Here is an 18,036-nt window from a genome sequence, read left to right on the forward strand (position 1 = left end):
TAGTCGCCATATGTGGTCCTCCAGAGAGAGAGAGGTACAGACGCTCAAGTACCAGAGAGAGAGACCTCAAGGGCACAGGCGAACAGAGACGACTTGGTCCTAGTCGACAAAGTCACCCACCCACAAATGGAGGTGTATACAGATGGGTCCACGTGGCCTGTGCGCGTTCCCTATCGAGATGGGAAATTGAGGGAGGAGGTTTTGTTGGATGGAGTTGACGTATCTTTTGATGGAAATCTAAATATAAAGTCTGTACTTTGTCGTAGATAATACGGCCACTTCTCTCCCACTCTTGTGCATATTACCCTCTGATCTGCATAAGCTACATGTGTATATGTCGCTACTATGTACTCTGTACACGAGTGGTAGTAGGAGAGTAGTAGTAGCTTATTTATTAGCAAGGCAGATACCGAGTGAAATACGCCAGCACGCGTCACAAATTTGGATCATTTGTCAATATTACTTTCTCTCCAGTGGTGGTAGTGGTAGTCGTGGTCGTGGTAAGTAGTCTCGTGCATTGTGTACATAATGACTTTCACGACATGAAATGTATCAAAATATGGAAACAAGGGCTCCAAATGGATGCAATATTACACGAGTGAAAATTCAGAGTGGATTAAACTCACGGTATGAAAATTAATGTTGCAATTTTCCTCCTCCCCCGACTCCAGCCATATTTTGCGAAATGGTGTCCGTTTTCGCAAACTTTTCCCTACTCGTATCCTCTGCCTCTTCTATTTCTCGTGATGGTCGGATCGATGTCGTCTCATTTTTTCCTCCTCCTCCTCCTCCCATTGAAACCCGGTCCGTCCGTGGGGAATTTTCCACCACAATAATCTCCTCGAATTGGTTTCATAATTGTTTGCATTTCCATTGTTGGTTCGAAATGTTATTTGCTCACTGGGTGGGCAGGGAGTAGAAAGAGATTGGATTGGAATTTTTTTTACTTCAGCTGTGAGGTCACAATTCAAAACGGATCTCTCGCTCTCTCAAACGAGTTCTTCTTTTTTTTCGCTAAGGTAAAACCCGCTCGAGAGCTAAAGTTAAACTTAAAACTTTGTGTGTCAACTAGACACGATACGTATAAAAGATGACGATGTCGTCGTCGACGACGAGGAGGAGGACGCGGTTATTATTTTTATTATTATTACTATTATGTTGTGGTACGATTTCATTTAATGTGACGACGAACGGCGGGTGGATGGTGAAAGAGAGAGATCAGAAGAGCTAACCGGCACTCAGGAAAAAAAACTATACTTATTTACAGCAGAGCGACATAGTATAAGTAAGTAAAGTAAGTAAGTGAGCAGTATATATAGATAAGTACGACATGTAAAGTTTTAAAATTAGATCGCGAGGAGACTTGAAAGAATCGTGATGATGATGGTCGTCCAATCTAGCCAGCAGGAGAAGAAGCCGCACATGCAAATGTTCCTATATCCTTATCATCCTCTCTCTCTCTCCTCTCGCGAGAACAAATGTGTCTGTTCCATTTCAATTGCAATCCAAAATATTGCAGAACAGCCTCAATAATATTAAGAAGAGAATCAAGTCAAGGTATGTATGTCTGCGTACATGCATACGCGGCTGTTGAGGGAACATGTTCACATGCATGTTCACAATATTTGAATATTTAACCTGATTTAGTTGCAGCACTTGGTCCAACCAAGTCGTCGGTCGGTAGGAGTTGTGTCCTTGTTGTTGCCTCCTCAAAAAAAGAAAATAACGACGACTTAATATTAGTGTAGGTTTGGCGTAGGATTTGAGATTTTTCCCCTGTAAATATTATTCGACATCTCCACCAAGAGAAAAAATTGAGCGAGAAATCACCAACGACCGACTGACTGATTGTGAGGAAGGAAGGAAGGAAAGGGAAAAAAAGTGGTGGAAGAGATGGATCGACAAGAGTGACAAGTACACAACAACATAATAAATATAAACATTACATGGAGGAACGAGTCGTGTTTTACCTTTGGCTTTTTCCCTCTGTTTGACTTGACTTTCTCTCTCGCATCGTGTCGCAAAACATGTGATTATATCCAATCCATCCATATTTCAATTGGCAGGGATTTCCGAATTGAATCTTCTCCTCCAATCCGATCCTCAACATACTCCCACCATATTCTCGGGTTGTTCTGTTTTTTCGTTTTCTTTTATTCCACAAGTAAGAACCAATACAATCTTGGTCGGTGAATGAATACGTACTGCTCCCCATACATGTATCTAACTAATCATACACAACTTTGTGGGTGAGTGATCATCATCGTCATCAACGTCATCTCTCCTCGGGAGAAAAGTTGCTCAAAAGTAGTCCACATTTACCCACCTGTTCAATTTGCAGTGAGGGAAAGTAACGCCGTCGACCATTTTCGCGACTACTATCGCGTCGATTAGTTTAATCGTGTCGTTTTAAATAGTGGAGACGAAGGGGAAGCGATTGTACTTGTTCACGAGACGGGGAACAGGAACATCGTCATCGTCATGGGTTGGTCGTGGTGACAGTGGTCGTGATAGTGGTGAATAGTGGTGTGTGAGATTCACTTTTCGGAAATATATACTTGGTCGTAAATATATATGTATTTACGAGGATAAAAAAACTTAAATAAGATAAAATAAAATATAGCTAACTATACTCGTTGATATATATTTTTATTTAAAAAAAACGGGATAAAAATGTCCGAGGAGATATCTGAGACTGAGGAAACTAGTGACCATCACAATGCCGCTGCCTCCGCCGGTTCGCTACCATTCAGTGAAGGTGAAGGTGTAGAGAAAATGGCATGAATAAAATTGTAATCGTTTTCTAGCCACGTTTTATGGGGTAGTTTTAGTTTTAAGTGTGTCCCGTTCTTCACGCTTGCCGATTTATGTGGGTACTAATAATCTGTGTCTTGTTTTGTAAACTCTAGTTTATACTTTCTCTTTTTTACTTTTTCCATGTCGTTTTCCGTGTGCTTTGTGCAGATTAATAAATGAGAAGAAAAAAGAGCGCTTATTAAAAAACAAGATTTTTTTAGGATTGTGTGACTCCGTCGCCCTTTAAACTTCCGAGACTAATCCTGCCTGGTTTATTTTTGCAGTTCGAGAGTGGTTGGAGAAGGCGAAGGAGGAGTTTGAAGAGAAATGGAGAAATCCCCAACCGGTGAGTTAACCAGTGATCATCATCGGATGACTGATTTGCAGAGTGATGGATGACGACATGTGTGGTTTCTATGAATAAAATATGACGTATTATTTATTTTCTTGCCGTTTCTTTTTGTTTTTCTCAGTGTACAGCCACGCTGGACGATTTCGACCGGTTGAAAACCCTCGGGACGGGCTCCTTCGGCCGCGTAATGCTCGTCCAGCACAAGTCGACGAAGGAATATTACGCCATGAAGATCCTGGATAAGCAGAAAGTCGTCAAGCTGAAGCAGGTGGAGCACACGCTAAACGAGAAAAAGATTCTCCATGCAATCAACTTCCCGTTCTTGGTTACCCTAAAGTATCATTTTAAGGTAGGTCGTCTCCTTCGCCTCCTCCTCCGCGTGGGGTGAGGTATTTCTCGTATATGCTAATTTTTATCTTTAGTACTTTGCTGACTTATGAGAAAAACTTATGGGAAGTTTTCCTCGCCGTTCCCGTTTCCAGGGTGGTGGTCGTGGTTTACTACGAAACAACTAATTTTTTTAAACCAGACACTCCTTTAATTGTAGGACACGACAAACTTGTACATGCTGATGGAGTACGTAAATGGTGGCGAAATGTTTTCCCATCTGCGGAAACTGGGCCGATTTAGGTGATTGCTGATCATCTTTATACTAAACTGTTGTGTTTTTGCGTGTTTACAGGACAATTCCAATTTATACATGGTACTAGAGTATATCCCCGGAGGTGAGATATAGTAATAGTTCAATGAAAAGAGGTCATTGAACTATTACTAAAACATAATTGTTCTTTAATCGTTTTACAGGGGAGATGTTTTCCCATTTGAGGAAAACGGGTCGTTTTAGGTAAGCAAGGGCATTTCTGAACAGTTAAACGTCTACTAAAAAAGACTTTTAGTTTAGCATGCTCTCGCTGTACTAATTACTACTCCTCCGCCTAATTAATTATCAATTTTTTCATATGGATTTCGGATTCTAAAAATTTTTCTAACACTTTTGTAAATAATTTAATTTATTTTGCATGCCTCTTTTTTCTCTCCTTTCGTAGTTATCTAATTGAATGTATATACTACATAATAACTAACAAAACAGAAATTGTGTCGACACGCCGACACAATTTTTAGAGCTGCACGTGTATCTAATATTTATTGAAGTTACATATTTAATCAACAAGAAAAAATTTGCTGCTATTTTTACTTTTTTTTCTTCTTCACCTCCACCTCCACCACTTTTCCAAATATCAGCAGTAGCAGTATCGTAATTTCAGATAATATGCCTACCGCCACACCCACTCGAATGAGCAAGTATGTCGGCAATAAATAGCGAAAGAGGAAAACCAACTTTCACCAACGACGAGGACGAGGACGAGTTTGATATTATTTTTCGGCTCATCAAAGGCTTCCCACATTTCATTTCATGACTCACTTACCCTTTGTGTGCCAAAGTGTTATGTAATGAAACAACAATCATTATTACATACACACACAGCCACTTCAAGCAGTGAGGAGATGATGATGGTGGAAAAGCTGTGACGCAAGTGAGGGAAATTAAACCGTTCATATAGATAGACAGCAAATTTAGAAAATAAAACTTTAAACCTTTCCTCACACGGAACGGATTTTTACTGAACGAATTGACATGTCCTTTTCAGAAAAAAGAAGTAGAGTAGTGTGGTGGTTGTTATTTTGTCACTTTTTTTGACTCGTATTCAACTTTAAGTGTCGTCCGAGAGTGTTTTTTCTCTCTTTCTCCATGTGTCAAAAAGGGATTAATTGTTGGCCTAATGCCTCCCGGAGAAAGGAGCAGTTGACAGAAAAGGACAGGAGGAGCGGAGAGATGTGTTGATCGAGCTGCTGGAGAGATTTACTCCCAAATCCGCCACCATCTGTTCATCATCGTCAACTGTTTAGTAGTCAGGAGACACGAGGGGAAAACACGGCACGACACTTTCTTACTTATCTTTACCCAGAGTAAAAGCACATTTAGTCAGTTAGTTGGTTGGTTAGTTAGTTACGATACGATGGATACGAGGAGGAGGTGGTGGTGGTTGTTTTCGAGTAGAATTGATTATATTTTTCGCCAAGGAGAAGTCTATCTTCTTAAGTAATTAGTTTCTCTCTGGCTCGATCTGTCTCGAATCTTTGAATGTGTGCGAGATGAGATCGAATGGAATTGGTCTCTTATTTTATTTCCCAGCCATTTTAATGAGAATGGGAGGTTATCCTCTATTTAAGACTGACATATTATGTATGGTGCTCTGTAGATGCATGTTGGAATGGAACTTGTCCTGTAGAGTAGTACTATTTGTCTCTGTTTACTACTACTTTACTATTTATTTGAATAATTATATATGCTTTATTATGATGTGTGACCTTTTATAAAATGTAAATATATATCTAATGCTACCCCACAGTGAACCTCACTCACGGTTTTATGCTGCCCAGATAGTTTTGGTATTTGAGTATCTCCACTACCTTGATTTGATCTACCGGTGAGTTGTTTAGTAATGTGATTCGTACTTGTAGCGATAAATGTGCTAGGAAGGGGATGCATAAAGTAGGAGAAAGGTTCCTAATTTCTAAGTCTATTCAGTTTGGATTCAAGTCTTGAAGAGAACGAATTTTGGTTTAAATATACAGCCTTTTTTAAAACCGATCCAAATGGACATGTCCCCCACAACTCTGGACTTTAGTATAGTCCAGTTTTATAGTCACGGGTTCCTCTGACAAATTGAGTTCCAATCTGCCCCACCCTTTCCTTCTCGTTTGCTGTTTGTTCCAACGAGAAACTGAAATAATGAGCCACCCTCTTCATCCAAAGAAGGGTGGTGATTTGAAATCACACAGCAATTTTAAAAGTTTTCCTAACCCCGATTTTATTCCTTATTTTGATTCACCTGAAATGAGCCGACGTCATTGACAAGTCTCACTTTCCCCACTTGATCTCACCTGGAGCAACCTGACTCAGGAGTCCTGACACCGTGCATTACTTGGTTGAGGAACTTTCTCCTGTGGGAAAATTATGTGTGGAAAATACCATTTTCGATTTCATGATGTCTCGTTGATTATTTTCAGGGACCTGAAACCCGAAAACTTACTGATTGACAGCCAAGGATATATTAAGGTTAGTGCACGGATGGATTCATAGTTGAGCAGTCTTTTGAAGTCGGAAAATTAATCGTGTCTTCCAAAATATTAATTAGGTCACAGACTTTGGGTTTGCGAAGCGTGTAAAAGGACGAACGTGGACGTTATGTGGAACACCAGAATATCGTGAGTGATTTTTAGTCGTGATTGAGATTTAAGAGATAATTATTAACTTTAAGAATTAATTTCCTAAAGTTGACATGCAACTCTTAAGAATATATGGAAAGCCTTTATGAAACTATCGTCTGAAAATTCACTTTATTTATTATTCTAGTCGCTCCTGAAATTATCCTTTCCAAAGGATACAACAAGGCTGTGGATTGGTGGGCGCTGGGTGTTCTTGTCTTTGAAATGGCTGCAGGATATCCGCCATTTGTACGTTTTCCATATTGCCAATATTATATGTATGCACATTATGTGAAGCATATTAACTAATGGCCTATATTTCTTTTAGTTTGCCGACCAGCCAATTCAAATTTATGAAAAAATTGTGTCAGGAAAAGTTCGGTTTCCCTCCCATTTTTCTAACGATTTGAAAGACCTTCTTAGAAACCTTCTTCAGGTTTGTGTAGCATAAAATTACTTGGTGCCATGTCATGTCATGTTTACTAATAATTCTTTGTCCTTTGTACAGGTTGACTTGACCAAGCGGTACGGTAATTTGAAGAATGGCGTCAATGATATCAAAAGCCACAAGTGGTTTTCAACAACAGACTGGATTGCCATTTTCCAGAAAAAGGTACACAATGCGATTCAATTAATATGTAAAATGTTGGCAATTAAGACGTCGAAAATAAGGGTTCAAATTTTATGGACAAGGGCAAAACTTTGGCAGATTATTTATATTACAAATTTTTATTTATCTACTTTTTTCCTAGTTTTGCATAATTGTTTTTTTATTAATGTATGCACATTAATCTTTCCTAAATATCAATAGTTTTTTGGTTTGGTTGATTATTTTGAAATAATGCACTTTTTAATTTTTCGTTTCTGGAATGATTCGTTATTATCTCTCGACTATATAATCATCAGGATCAAGCCCCCCTCCGCCCCAATGTCCGCCACGCAGGGGACTCCCGCTACTTTGAACCCGTTCCCGATGACGAGGAGACTTTTAACATTTCTGTCGATGACCCATTTGGGAAATATTTTGAGGAATTCTAACACCAACCACACACAATATTTTACTAACTCTCTCAATTCAATCTCGGTAGTGTTTTATTAATTAACATTATCTTCTCAAAGAATTTTTTGCTTCGTCAATTAGTAGTCGTCCAGGGGTCGCTTGAAAAATTGGGCATTTAAACAGTGCAGTGCCCAATATTATGTAAAACCGTATACCAGCTTTTCATCCACTTAATCGTTTTTTTGCAATGTTGTGACTGTTCTTGTTGCTAATTGTGTGTTACATACATATATACTCGACATCCCACACACACAGACATATGTACATACACTTATCCTTAACGTACCACGAATTGGGTTGTGTTGTGTTACATCCTTTTCATGTCGTACTATGTAATGAGAGCAAAAACGGGACTATATATTTCCTCGGTCTTTCTGTCCTTTTATATATACTTTTTGTCCAAGGGGGAAAATCGGTTGTATTTTGCAACCCATGATAAATATTATGTGGCCGTCAATCCTCACCCAGTCACGCACATGTTGATTGGCACATATAAATGTGGACATAATAATGTATACCATAATATGTAATTTATGTCATATGTTGACAATATGCAATATGTTGGCTTCATGTCGTTCTCCTTGTTCTACTATTAATTAATAAGAGTACGGATGAAAATGGAAAATGTGAAAGAATTTTTATTAATTGGATTCGTTCTCACTTTTTTAGGTGGAGGCTCCGTTCATCCCTAAATGTAAAGGATCTGGTGATACGAGCAACTTTGACGATTACGAAGAGGAAGTGCTACGTATCTCATCTACGGAACGATGTGCTAAGGAGTTTGCCGACTTCTAATAAGTTCCACCCCTCCTCCTCCTCCTCCACCACCTCCTCCACCTCTCTTCATACAACTACGTGACATTTTTAAGCTAAAGTCAACACTTTATGCATCGCGAAGAAGAAATGAAGAAATAACTAGCGACTAAAAAGGAAGGAGAGAAGAAAAATAACTGTAAATCTGAACTTTGCACGTGGTCGGTGTAGTTTTATATAATCTGGATGATCATGTCCTCCTCCTTCTGCGTATAAATTACCTAATATTTAGTAGTGGAACAATTACATGGTCGAGTCATTCGTTGCTATTATTAAAACATGTACAATTGAGTGTTTCCTTTCTTCTCTCTCCTCCAACTACCTCCTCCAGCAGCGTGTTTGTGTGTCTGTGTGGCGTGTCTTTGTTGTTGCCGTTGTTGTATAATAAGTTTTTTTAAGTAATGGTATTTCCTTCTTTCTAATGAAACGAGAGGTAGTAATTTTATCCATGTAAGAGAAAACCTCCTCCTCAATCGCAGCAGCAACAACAAGAAGATTCATCATCAATCACGCAATCACGGGGAGCGATTAAAGACTAATAACTCAGCCATTTTATTACTTCAGTTCCAAGAAAAAAAAATTATTTTATTTTGCCATTTTGAGATCCCAGAGGCCAAAGATGAAGTGAAAACGAGGTGATGATAGCATTTATTTTTTGTGTGTGTATCTAAATTTATTAGGAAATATATATAAAAACACTGCTGTACTGCCGCTAGGTCTGAGAAATGGAGAAAAATTTGCTTAATTTATTTAAAAATTTTACTAACAACAGTTTTTCCGTTGAGAAGAAGATAAGGAGGAAAAGTCCAAATAATTTAGAAGACTTTAATTAATTAATTAATATTATTAAGTACTCTCTTGAGTTTCGTTAAGGTGCTCATCTCCAAGTGGAAATCGGGTGTCCTTCCTCTCTCCCTCTCTCCACGTTACTTTTTCCCGTCGAGCTTCGTCTCGTTAAGAGAGAAAAAAGAATAAGCGAATAGCAATTTAACCCCTTTCATTCTTGAGATGATGATCGGATGAGTTTACTAATTAATTAAGATGCAGAGGGATCCCTTTAGTTGTGGGGGGAGGGACAAACAAGATACAAATTTTTAAGAGCATATTTACATTCAGTACATAAATGACGGATGTATAATAATTCCCCCACAGATAAATTCAGACTCTACAGAATATCCTATCCAGTCTTTTAGAATGAGCTAATGATTAAGTATTAAGAAGAAGAGGTTCGAGGATAATAAGTTGTTTTTAAAAGGAAAAAAATCCTACTACGACGCTAACTATGTAATAGTTCCAGCCATGTGACTGGGATGGATGCTTGCGTGGTTTTATGCTCTGTTTTCAACACGTTGGTTCATAGTTAGAAGCGGAGAGAATTTGCAGTTATTTCAAAAATAACTTATTACAACTAATTGACATGTAATTGATAAATGACTCAAATCGAGATGAGATCAGGTAGGAGAAAGTAAAAGAAAGAAGGAAGCTTAGAGAGAGAAAGCGGCGAATGTCAAGTGAACAATCAACTGAACTTTCCAGTTCCCTAAATTATTTTGAAACCATTTCCTCCCTCTCTCATACATACATATAAATACATAATTAGCTAATTATTACTATAATTAACGGATGTAATACAAATCAATAATAATACCGTAAAATAATAATAATGTAGCGATACGATAATGAAAATAGGTGTCATGATAACTTTACGAATCCCATTCTAGAGCTTGACGTGTGACTGTTGTGGTTGTTAATGTTACATATTCATAAATATATCCTGGTTAAGTGTGATGATGATAGCGAACACTGTTAATTAGTTGTTAATAATCATGGTTACATTATTATCATTATTATTATTATTATATTGTTGTTATTATTATTATTATGTACAATCAAAATACGAGCATAATCATACATACTACTAAATACTACCTATTGCAACTCATTTTTATGTCCGTTTTGCAATATTATCCAAAAATGGGAGGATGGATGGGGACGAATATATATGTATTTAGTAGAAGCAATGATTCTCTATAGATCGTCCGTTTACGTCTTCTTCTGAGCTGAGGTACTACTAAAGTTGATATTTAGTCATTCGTCGTCGTCATCATCATCATTATGTATTTATGTAGACGTTATTTACACATATTTTATTGTCATCCTGGTGGGTCATACATATTTTTATTTAGTTGTTAACAACAAAAATTACAAACAAAGCTGTGAGCAGGCAGTAGCGCTGCGTTTACTACTTTCGCTCAGCCTCCGTTTTGTAATCGTAATAATAATAATAATAATAATTAGTTGGTTAATTAAACGGTAAAAAAATAAACACCCGCCGTCATCTTTACAATAAGTTATCATTGAAATGATATAAAAAAGGGACTTAAAAAACACTATATATCCACACAGACAGACCAGGAGGTAATAATAACGTCCTCATTTTCTAAAAAAAGAGAGTTCATTTCGATCCATTTACTTACATGTTCATCATTTCCAATTAGTGTGAAGAATGAAGGGGCAATTTTTGTTGGGATTTGTTCATTTGTCAATGTGTTTCCTCTAAATAACTACTTTCTCTCGCCCAGATTTTTGCTTACGAAAAAGTGTAAAGAAAGTTACACACGGAGGAAGAAATGTAATTGGTGTACTTGTATTTGATACGTGACTTCAATATGAAATGTCTAAGATATTTACCACCTACGGACGGTAGTACCTACTACCAACCTACTACCTACCTAAATTCATAGCTATGTATTAATTACCACTGTATAATAATGATATGAACCTACCTATACCTATTTTTGTTGAGACAAAGCAAGACAAAAAATGTAATACTACCAACTATTCACCAACCAACCAACCTCTACTACTACCTACCTAATTAGACTTCTGTTCGTCCAATTTTTAAGAAAAATATCACCACCACCTTAATGACAAGGAGAAGAGAGAGAAGATGTGTCGAATAATATACATAAATTTGGATTCCTCACTGCTGGGTCTTTGTTTTGTTATCTTCGTCCTCTTCCGTCGTGGGGGGAGCATGGCTTGGGAAGAAACTACTTCCGCCGCCTGTACACCAACCACATCGTTGTTCATCTCTCGTCTCTGAGTGATGAGGAGTTCATGTGAAAAAAAACAACAAGTTGATTATTCGTTATTTTATTCCTTACTAAAAGAACAAGATGATGAAGAGTAAATGTATTAGTTTAGAGAATGATTTGAACGTGCGTAATGAATTATTAATACTATATGACGATTACTTTGGGAAAAGAAGGAGTGTTCACTTTATTTGCTTACATAACTGGCTGACATCATTGCGCATACATACATAAATCTGGAAATATGTAGCAAGCTGAGAGGAGAGGAATGAATGGCATAAAATCATGGCATATATATCATCATCATCATCATTGCATTAAACACGGCATGAAGAAATGCACGGACACTTAATCTTTAGTGGTTTATTATTTACTAAATATTGACTGACAGCTCTGATATTTAGATAGATTGGGAATGAGTGATTTCATAATATTTTTGCTACGAGTAAAATTACACTCGAGGAATGTAGCAAATGTTGCATAGCGGATTAAAACTTATTTTAACATAAAATGCATTAAAAATTATAATTGGAACATTGGAACGTAGTTATTTATGGATTAACGAAATAAATTATGTTGCTGTTAAAGTACACCATCCTTCAAAAAAGTGGTGGTGGGGATAAGAGACATGATAGCTGTCAAGTATTGCTTATTTTTTAGTTGTTTGAAAAAGTCTTCTTCACTCGGTGTGTAGGTGTGCCGCTGAACCGATGAGGTCAGCCACGATGCGTTCCCAACTCGTGGAGAAGGCGTCAAAGGAGAAATTCTGAATGAAATGTTTCTTGCCGGCCTTTCCCATCTTAACGGAAAGTTGTGGCTCTTTGATGATGCGGGCCATCGCAACGGCGAAATGAGGTTCCGTTGCGGGACAGAGGAATCCGGTCTCATTGTCGCGAACAGTTTCTCGCGGCCCACCAGAATTCACGGCGATGACGGGTTTCTCCATGTACATGGCCTAGAAGTTTGGAAGATTTTTATTAAAATTTATATTGCGTCGACTAAACATGAAATTGAACTTATTATTGTTTATTTTATGTATTACCTCGAGTGGAACAATGCCAAAATGTTCGTTAGACGGCGTGTAAATCAGGGCAGAGCAGATCGATAATAATTTCACTTTGACGGCGTCTTTTGGAGATAAGATAAACGTGACGTGATCAGCGACCCCTTCATCGGCCACGATTTTCTTTAATTTCTCCAGATACGCGACACTATCTTGGAGTCGGGGATCATATCCACCGGCAAGTACGAGATGCACATCGTTCCATTCATCATCTTCGAGACAGGTTCTCAATTTCTCTGTGGAGGAGAAAACGACAATTAAATTAAACAGAAACCCAAACGCAATATTTGATTAGTTTAATTATCTATCAACTTACTCAAAGTGCGGATGGCGAGCGCTATATTTTTCTTAGGTTCAAATCTGTTGATGGACACGAATAAATGTTTCGCATCCGGAATATCTAACTTTACGGGTTGCTTCGACGTCGAGAGGTCGTCAAATAGGTTGGAATTTATGGAAGGGTACAAAATATCAGGGACGATTCGTAACGATTTGAAAGTTTCTTTAAAAACGCCTTCTGTTATGGACAAAAAGATACATTTTATGTTAAAACCCGACCACCACACTAACGTATAAAACTTACTGGTAAAGTCGCTATTGACCACGATCTTATCCGCCATCCCGGTCGTTTTCTCCTCAATGTAGTCGAGCGGTTTGCGATACCAGGACTTTAAAAAGGACTCCCTCGTCGTTAAAAGCTGGTCGGGAAAGTGACAATAGAACAAAACCTTGTGCAGGGATAATCTTGGGAAACCCTTGAGGAATGGGATGCATGCTGAAACCTGGAAGAGAAGGAATATAAATTATTTAGTCTGATAAACTGGTCAATAAAAACTGAACCCTCTTGCAAACCACCTGATCGTATTACCTGATCGCAAACCACCACATCCGGTCTCTCACTGTGGCAAAAGAGTGAAATATATAGTGCAATCAGACTCATTTTTAGATACGCCAACAAAGCGACGAGGTGACCAAATAGGCTGCGAGGAATATTTTGACCAATTGTGACAACCTAAAGTTTAAAAAAATAGATACATATTTTATTATCGAGCACAAAACATGCACTACTTTTGCAATAATACCTTCAACGTGCCATCCGTCGTTTCTGGAAAAGCGTGACCCTTGTCGTGATATCCGGTGTAGATCGTGACCTTATAGCCGCGCTGTTGCAGGCCCACCGCGGCATCCACGATGAGCCGTTCCGCGCCTCCGAGACCCAAGTCGGGATGGATAAAGGCGACACGGCCCTGCAAAAATAAATAATTGAAATGATATCATAATTATTTCAAGTTCTTATTAATTCGGATTGATTACTCACCTTGTTCGCAGCCTTCAACATTATTGCGTAATTAGTTTACTAATTTCTGATCTTGTTCCTCCCTCCCTCGACTAATTTAACTAATTTAAAGATTAATTGGCTGGACCATAAAGATGGTCGTGATTAAAATTTTGACCCCGACCGGAATCACGATTACACGTACAACTAAAAATGAAGATGATGACAGAGCTCACGTTCAGTGCAACCGCTTTTCTCATCCACCCCGATCCGGTTTCAGCATTACATGGCTTCATATCGTGAAATTTTGCATGATTTTTGCACATGTTTTCATGTCGCTACATTTTTTGCAGTGGTGGGTGTAACTAAAATATGACACAAAATAGCATTACTTAAATTGTTGGTGGATTTATTCATGTTACGCAAAGTTCATCCACTGCTGCTTGTTGTGATCTGCTGTTTTGGGCTGAAAGTCCAATCTAAATCCAAATCCTAATCCACAAGTTGCTAAATTATGTTTGCAAACATTTTGCACACTGCTTTATTTAATTCATTAGGAAGATTAATCAGTTTGTTGCATGCGGAAGAAAATTGTCAGCAATATGCATCGCATTTTTACAAAACGGAATTTTAAACAGTTTTCATAAATATGTAAAAATATATAAATGATGCGCAAATTAAATGGATATCGAATGCTGCAAAATTGCTGACTTTGGCGTTTTTTGCCTAATGAGGCCATTCACCAGTTTCACTTGACTTGATGCATTTGATCCCGATGTCTACGAAAAAATGGTGACATTTCATAAACTGAAATTTGATAAAATACTTAATGAAATGTGCAAAATGTGTTATTTTCATGAAGATAATTACAATACTGTCTTTGTCACAGTTCAGCAGAGCTTTGCATCTTATCATAAAAATAAGTTCATGTTGAGCACCAACATTAATTTGCATAATGATAAATCCGAGTATAAAAAGGAAACAGGATCTTGTCATTTTACTCTCCATATTTTCAAAGTATTAATCTCACATTTTTGTCAAAAATAACACAAATATGAGGCCACTTCTACTTTTGACAATTGTCATCCCACTTCTCGGGATTGTCAACGCAGCCATCACAGCGACAGATCCGGCCTCCGAGTTGCAACTTTTAAATCATGTCATGCGTAAGGAAGGAGGATAACAATTTCGTAATTTTATTTTTAAAAAAATTGTCGATTTAAAAAGTATATCTGAAAATTTTCAGTTCCATTCGTTGGCGAAGATCTTAGAGCATTTCTCAACCCACCGGAAAACTTTAGCCCATCCGACAATCCGGACGATGTCTATTTCTTCCTCTACAATAACCCAATGTAAAGAGATTTATTTTTCCATAATTCAATTTTATGAAATTATAATAATTTCATTTAAAAAATTTTAATTAGGGCGATCAACCAATTCGAAAAAATCGAGTTTTACGATCGTGCTTCCATCCAAAGTCTCCATTGGTACAAGGATGCTCCAGTTAAAATTCTAATCCATGGTTTCACCCAGTCTCAGAATTCGTCCATGCCAGCGATGATTAAGAACGGTGAGAGTGCATACATACGTTCGAAATCTGCATGAACTGATAAGCCAATTTTTTTTACTCATTTTTACAGCTTATCTCGAACGCATGAGACAAACGGATGAGAAGTTTAACATCATTTGTGTGGATTGGGGTAAAAATATTTAAATTTTGAAAATTGCTTTCACAATTTCTAACTAATACAATCTCTTCACTTTTCACAATTGATTTTTTAGGAAGACTCGCCGGCAGTTTGAAATCCACAATTTTACCGATTTACACCCGAGCCACGAGAAACGTGGAGCCTGCGGGAAAACGAGTGGGCGAATTAATCGCCAGACTTGTAGAGTTGGGCATCGTCACGCCCGAAAAGGTCCACGTCATCGGTTTCTCCCTTGGCGCCCATGTCGCCGGAATGGCTGGGTCCACCGTGCAAAGCTTAACGGGCCAATCGATTGGGAGGTTGACGGGTACATAATAAAACTACGGCAGGATAACAAAGTATCATTAACTTGAAAAATTCTGCACCCATGTTTTCAGGCCTGGACCCTGCCGGACCCCTGTTTTACGCCGACATTCCCAACCTCACGGGTCGCACCTTGGTCAAAGAGGACGCCCACTTCGTCGACATCATCCACACGAGTTGGGGGTCCTACGGAATCGCCAAGAAAATTGGAGATGCCGATTTTTACCCGAATTTTGGCGTACTCCCCATCCAAACGCAGCCCTATTGCTTGGTCGCTATTGCGAATCAGAGACCACTTCGTGAGTGCGAATAATTTTTGGCAAGATAATTTTGCAGTAATTTTCATACAAATTTATTTCTTAACACAGAGGTCTGCAGTCACAACATGGCCCCCGTATTTTACTCCATGTCCATCCTTCGTGACCTGAACGCTTGCCAGTGTAAGAGTTTTCTTGAATATAAAACGTTCTGTCGCCGTGTGTGTTATCAACCTGCGACGTTTGGCGAGGATTGGGAAACCACGTGAGTGCAGGAAATACATCAAATTAGTTAAGGACACGTTGATAAATAAGTAATAATTTTCCAGCAACACGGGAGATTACTATATCTTCATCCCTAGCCGACTCTTTTATGAACAAGAAGAGCAGCAGCAGCAGCCAATGCTACGAGGATCATACGACAACACCAAGATGGACATCATCAACGCCATGCCCGAAGTAGAAGAAGAGGAAGAAGAACACAACGAGCTGATGAGAGAATCAAACTCTAAGCGTAATTATTTAGTTGAAATTTTTAAAAATGCTTAATTGGCTGACACATTTTTTTGCGTTTTACTTTTTTAGAGATGAACGTAAAGTCATCGGGACGTTTGATCGGCATGCAGGTGACGCCAATCAATCTGGACGAAGTCGTCATTCTCAACAACATGCGCAACAGTCAAGACGGGGTGAATAGAATTCGTCATGTTTACATAATCATTAAAAATTATGTTAATTTATTTGTGAAAATTTCCAGTATTTGTTTTGGAGTGGACTAATTGTTCCGAATCAAGCAACGACGATTTTAGTCCCGGAAATTTTGAGGGAAAAATTTATGACGGAAACGAGCAAAATCACGAGTAGAATTGTTCATTTTGATCCGGTCGACATGTAAAATTTGTATTATTTGAAGACTTCAGTTTACGTAATGTTTATTAATTTTCGCCCACTTTTTCAGGCAAGTTTCTGAGAAGGCAACTATCATCAGGACCAATCGTGTTCGAGCTGTGGAGAGTTTAGCCACAAATTTGTCCACCCCTCTGACGCCGACGGCTCAGAGAAGACTCCCACAAATTTTTACGACTGCCTCATTTCCGGAAAAACGATACACGTTCGTCATCATTTACAACACGTTGGGAGAAACGTTCAGGTAAAAAATCCTAAATTATTGAGAACAAAATAGTTCGGAAATTTCATTTGGGATTGCGAACAAAAAAGTTTAACGTTTCCAAAATTATGCGGATATTCAGAATATCGACAAAAGAATTTTACTTATGACATGTTGGAGATTAAAATTTGCAATGTATTACATTTTACACAAAAATTGTGTAGGCTTCAGCAAACGACTTGCTCGACTGGAATCTGGTCACGGGACTATCTCCCCGAAAGTGAAATCAAGCCTCATTCCACCACCATTTACAGAGTGGAAAGCCAAGGATTTCTCACCGGAGTGACGGATTGCATCGCCCACTATGGAACGATGGATGGGATGACCTCCTTCAGGGTAGGGATAAATAATTTTAATATACGGGCATTCAAAGATGTGGTGAATTTTTGACGAGTCTTGACCCTCAGTCATAACATGAGGTCAAGGGTAACAGGGGGGCATGACCTCTCTAAAATCTATCGCAACCTGTCACGAATGTTATTCTGATAATTCTGCCTTTTTCGCTAGTTGTCGACCTCCACGCCGTTCACGGGGACGAATCAGGCTCGCGGTGTCACTTCAGATGACAGTTTCCAAATCAGAAGCTCCGTCGGAAGGCTGCACAACAACATGGCGAGATTTGTGATCTACTAAAGCGTCAAAATCTTTTAATTCTTCCAAAAGACAAAATTAAAGTGCATTTTACGATTTGTTTTATATTCATGACTTATCCAAATTTAGAAAAATACAAGTCTCATTCGAATATCAAAATCTGTATCAGTTTTCTGTTTTTCATCAGCAAAGATCATCAAGTGTGACAAAAATAAGAAATCAAAATAGAAAATAGAGTCTACATCATTGTCTGTCAGTTAGGAAATAGCGGATATTTTACTAT

At 38.3% G+C, this 18,036-nt stretch overlaps 3 protein-coding genes across 15 annotated transcripts in view; 2 read left to right on the top strand and 1 right to left on the bottom strand.

Annotated features, from left to right (window-relative positions):
* LOC110848737 (cAMP-dependent protein kinase catalytic subunit 1) overlaps positions 1 to 11,536 on the top strand; it is a 45,298-nt gene extending 33,762 nt beyond the window's left edge. For 7 of the 13 annotated variants that reach the window (XM_035844747.1, XM_022096033.2, XM_022096076.2 and 4 more), the window contains 12 exons: positions 3,081 to 3,142; positions 3,270 to 3,497; positions 3,831 to 3,873; positions 3,953 to 3,992; positions 5,560 to 5,637; positions 6,221 to 6,269; positions 6,349 to 6,418; positions 6,567 to 6,667; positions 6,747 to 6,854; positions 6,927 to 7,031; positions 7,325 to 7,502; positions 8,148 to 8,285. In XM_035844747.1, coding sequence (XP_035700640.1) covers positions 3,081 to 3,142; positions 3,270 to 3,497; positions 3,831 to 3,873; positions 3,953 to 3,992; positions 5,560 to 5,637; positions 6,221 to 6,269; positions 6,349 to 6,418; positions 6,567 to 6,667; positions 6,747 to 6,854; positions 6,927 to 7,031; positions 7,325 to 7,456 — 1,016 coding nt within the window. In that variant the 3' untranslated portion in view covers positions 7,457 to 7,502; positions 8,148 to 8,285. Of the gene's footprint in view, positions 1 to 886; positions 2,759 to 3,080; positions 3,143 to 3,269; positions 3,498 to 3,695; positions 3,779 to 3,830; positions 3,874 to 3,952; positions 3,993 to 5,559; positions 5,638 to 6,220; positions 6,270 to 6,348; positions 6,419 to 6,566; positions 6,668 to 6,746; positions 6,855 to 6,926; positions 7,032 to 7,324; positions 7,503 to 8,147 lie in introns of those variants that run through there. The other 6 variants (XM_022096068.2, XM_022096101.2, XM_035844757.1 and 3 more) reach the window with 5 other exon arrangements.
* Positions 11,537 to 11,548: 12 nt separating this feature from the next.
* On the bottom strand, positions 11,549 to 14,096 carry LOC110848787 (alpha-1,3/1,6-mannosyltransferase ALG2). Its single transcript, XM_022096111.2, has 7 exons — positions 13,768 to 14,096; positions 13,532 to 13,696; positions 13,318 to 13,461; positions 13,033 to 13,231; positions 12,766 to 12,966; positions 12,429 to 12,685; positions 11,549 to 12,341 (listed from the first exon to the last, which is right to left on the bottom strand). The coding sequence occupies exons 1-7, from the start codon at positions 13,786 to 13,788 to the stop codon at positions 12,066 to 12,068; spliced, it is 1,263 nt and encodes a 420-aa protein (XP_021951803.1). The 5' UTR covers positions 13,789 to 14,096; the 3' UTR covers positions 11,549 to 12,065.
* Positions 14,097 to 14,718: 622 nt separating this feature from the next.
* Positions 14,719 to 17,912, top strand: LOC110848798. The gene is made up of 13 exons (XM_022096122.2): positions 14,719 to 14,891; positions 14,972 to 15,077; positions 15,150 to 15,295; positions 15,366 to 15,425; positions 15,508 to 15,741; positions 15,812 to 16,036; positions 16,106 to 16,259; positions 16,324 to 16,508; positions 16,580 to 16,683; positions 16,752 to 16,885; positions 16,953 to 17,144; positions 17,327 to 17,498; positions 17,670 to 17,912. The coding sequence occupies exons 1-13, from the start codon at positions 14,780 to 14,782 to the stop codon at positions 17,793 to 17,795; spliced, it is 1,950 nt and encodes a 649-aa protein (XP_021951814.1). The 5' UTR covers positions 14,719 to 14,779; the 3' UTR covers positions 17,796 to 17,912.
* The last annotated feature ends 124 nt before the right edge of the window (positions 17,913 to 18,036 follow it).

The sequence above is a fragment of the Folsomia candida genome, unplaced genomic scaffold (genome assembly GCF_002217175.1).
Source record: "Folsomia candida strain VU population unplaced genomic scaffold, ASM221717v1 Fcan01_Sc001, whole genome shotgun sequence".
Taxonomy (NCBI): Eukaryota; Metazoa; Arthropoda; class Collembola; order Entomobryomorpha; family Isotomidae; genus Folsomia; species Folsomia candida.

Coding starts and splice junctions, on each gene's coding strand:
- LOC110848787 (XM_022096111.2), bottom strand. CDS start 13,788: ATGTTGAAGGCTGCGAACAAG. Junction 13,697..13,767: donor TGTTGAAGGCTGCGAACAAG/GTGAGTAATCAA, acceptor TTATTTTTGCAG/GGCCGTGTCGCCTTTATCCA. Junction 13,232..13,317: donor ATGTGGTGGTTTGCGATCAG/GTAATACGATCA, acceptor CTTCTCTTCCAG/GTTTCAGCATGCATCCCATT.
- LOC110848798 (XM_022096122.2), top strand. CDS start 14,780: ATGAGGCCACTTCTACTTTTGACAATTGTCATCCCACTTCTCGGGATT. Junction 15,296..15,365: donor GCCAGCGATGATTAAGAACG/GTGAGAGTGCAT, acceptor TCATTTTTACAG/CTTATCTCGAACGCATGAGA. Junction 17,145..17,326: donor ACGTTGGGAGAAACGTTCAG/GTAAAAAATCCT, acceptor AAAATTGTGTAG/GCTTCAGCAAACGACTTGCT.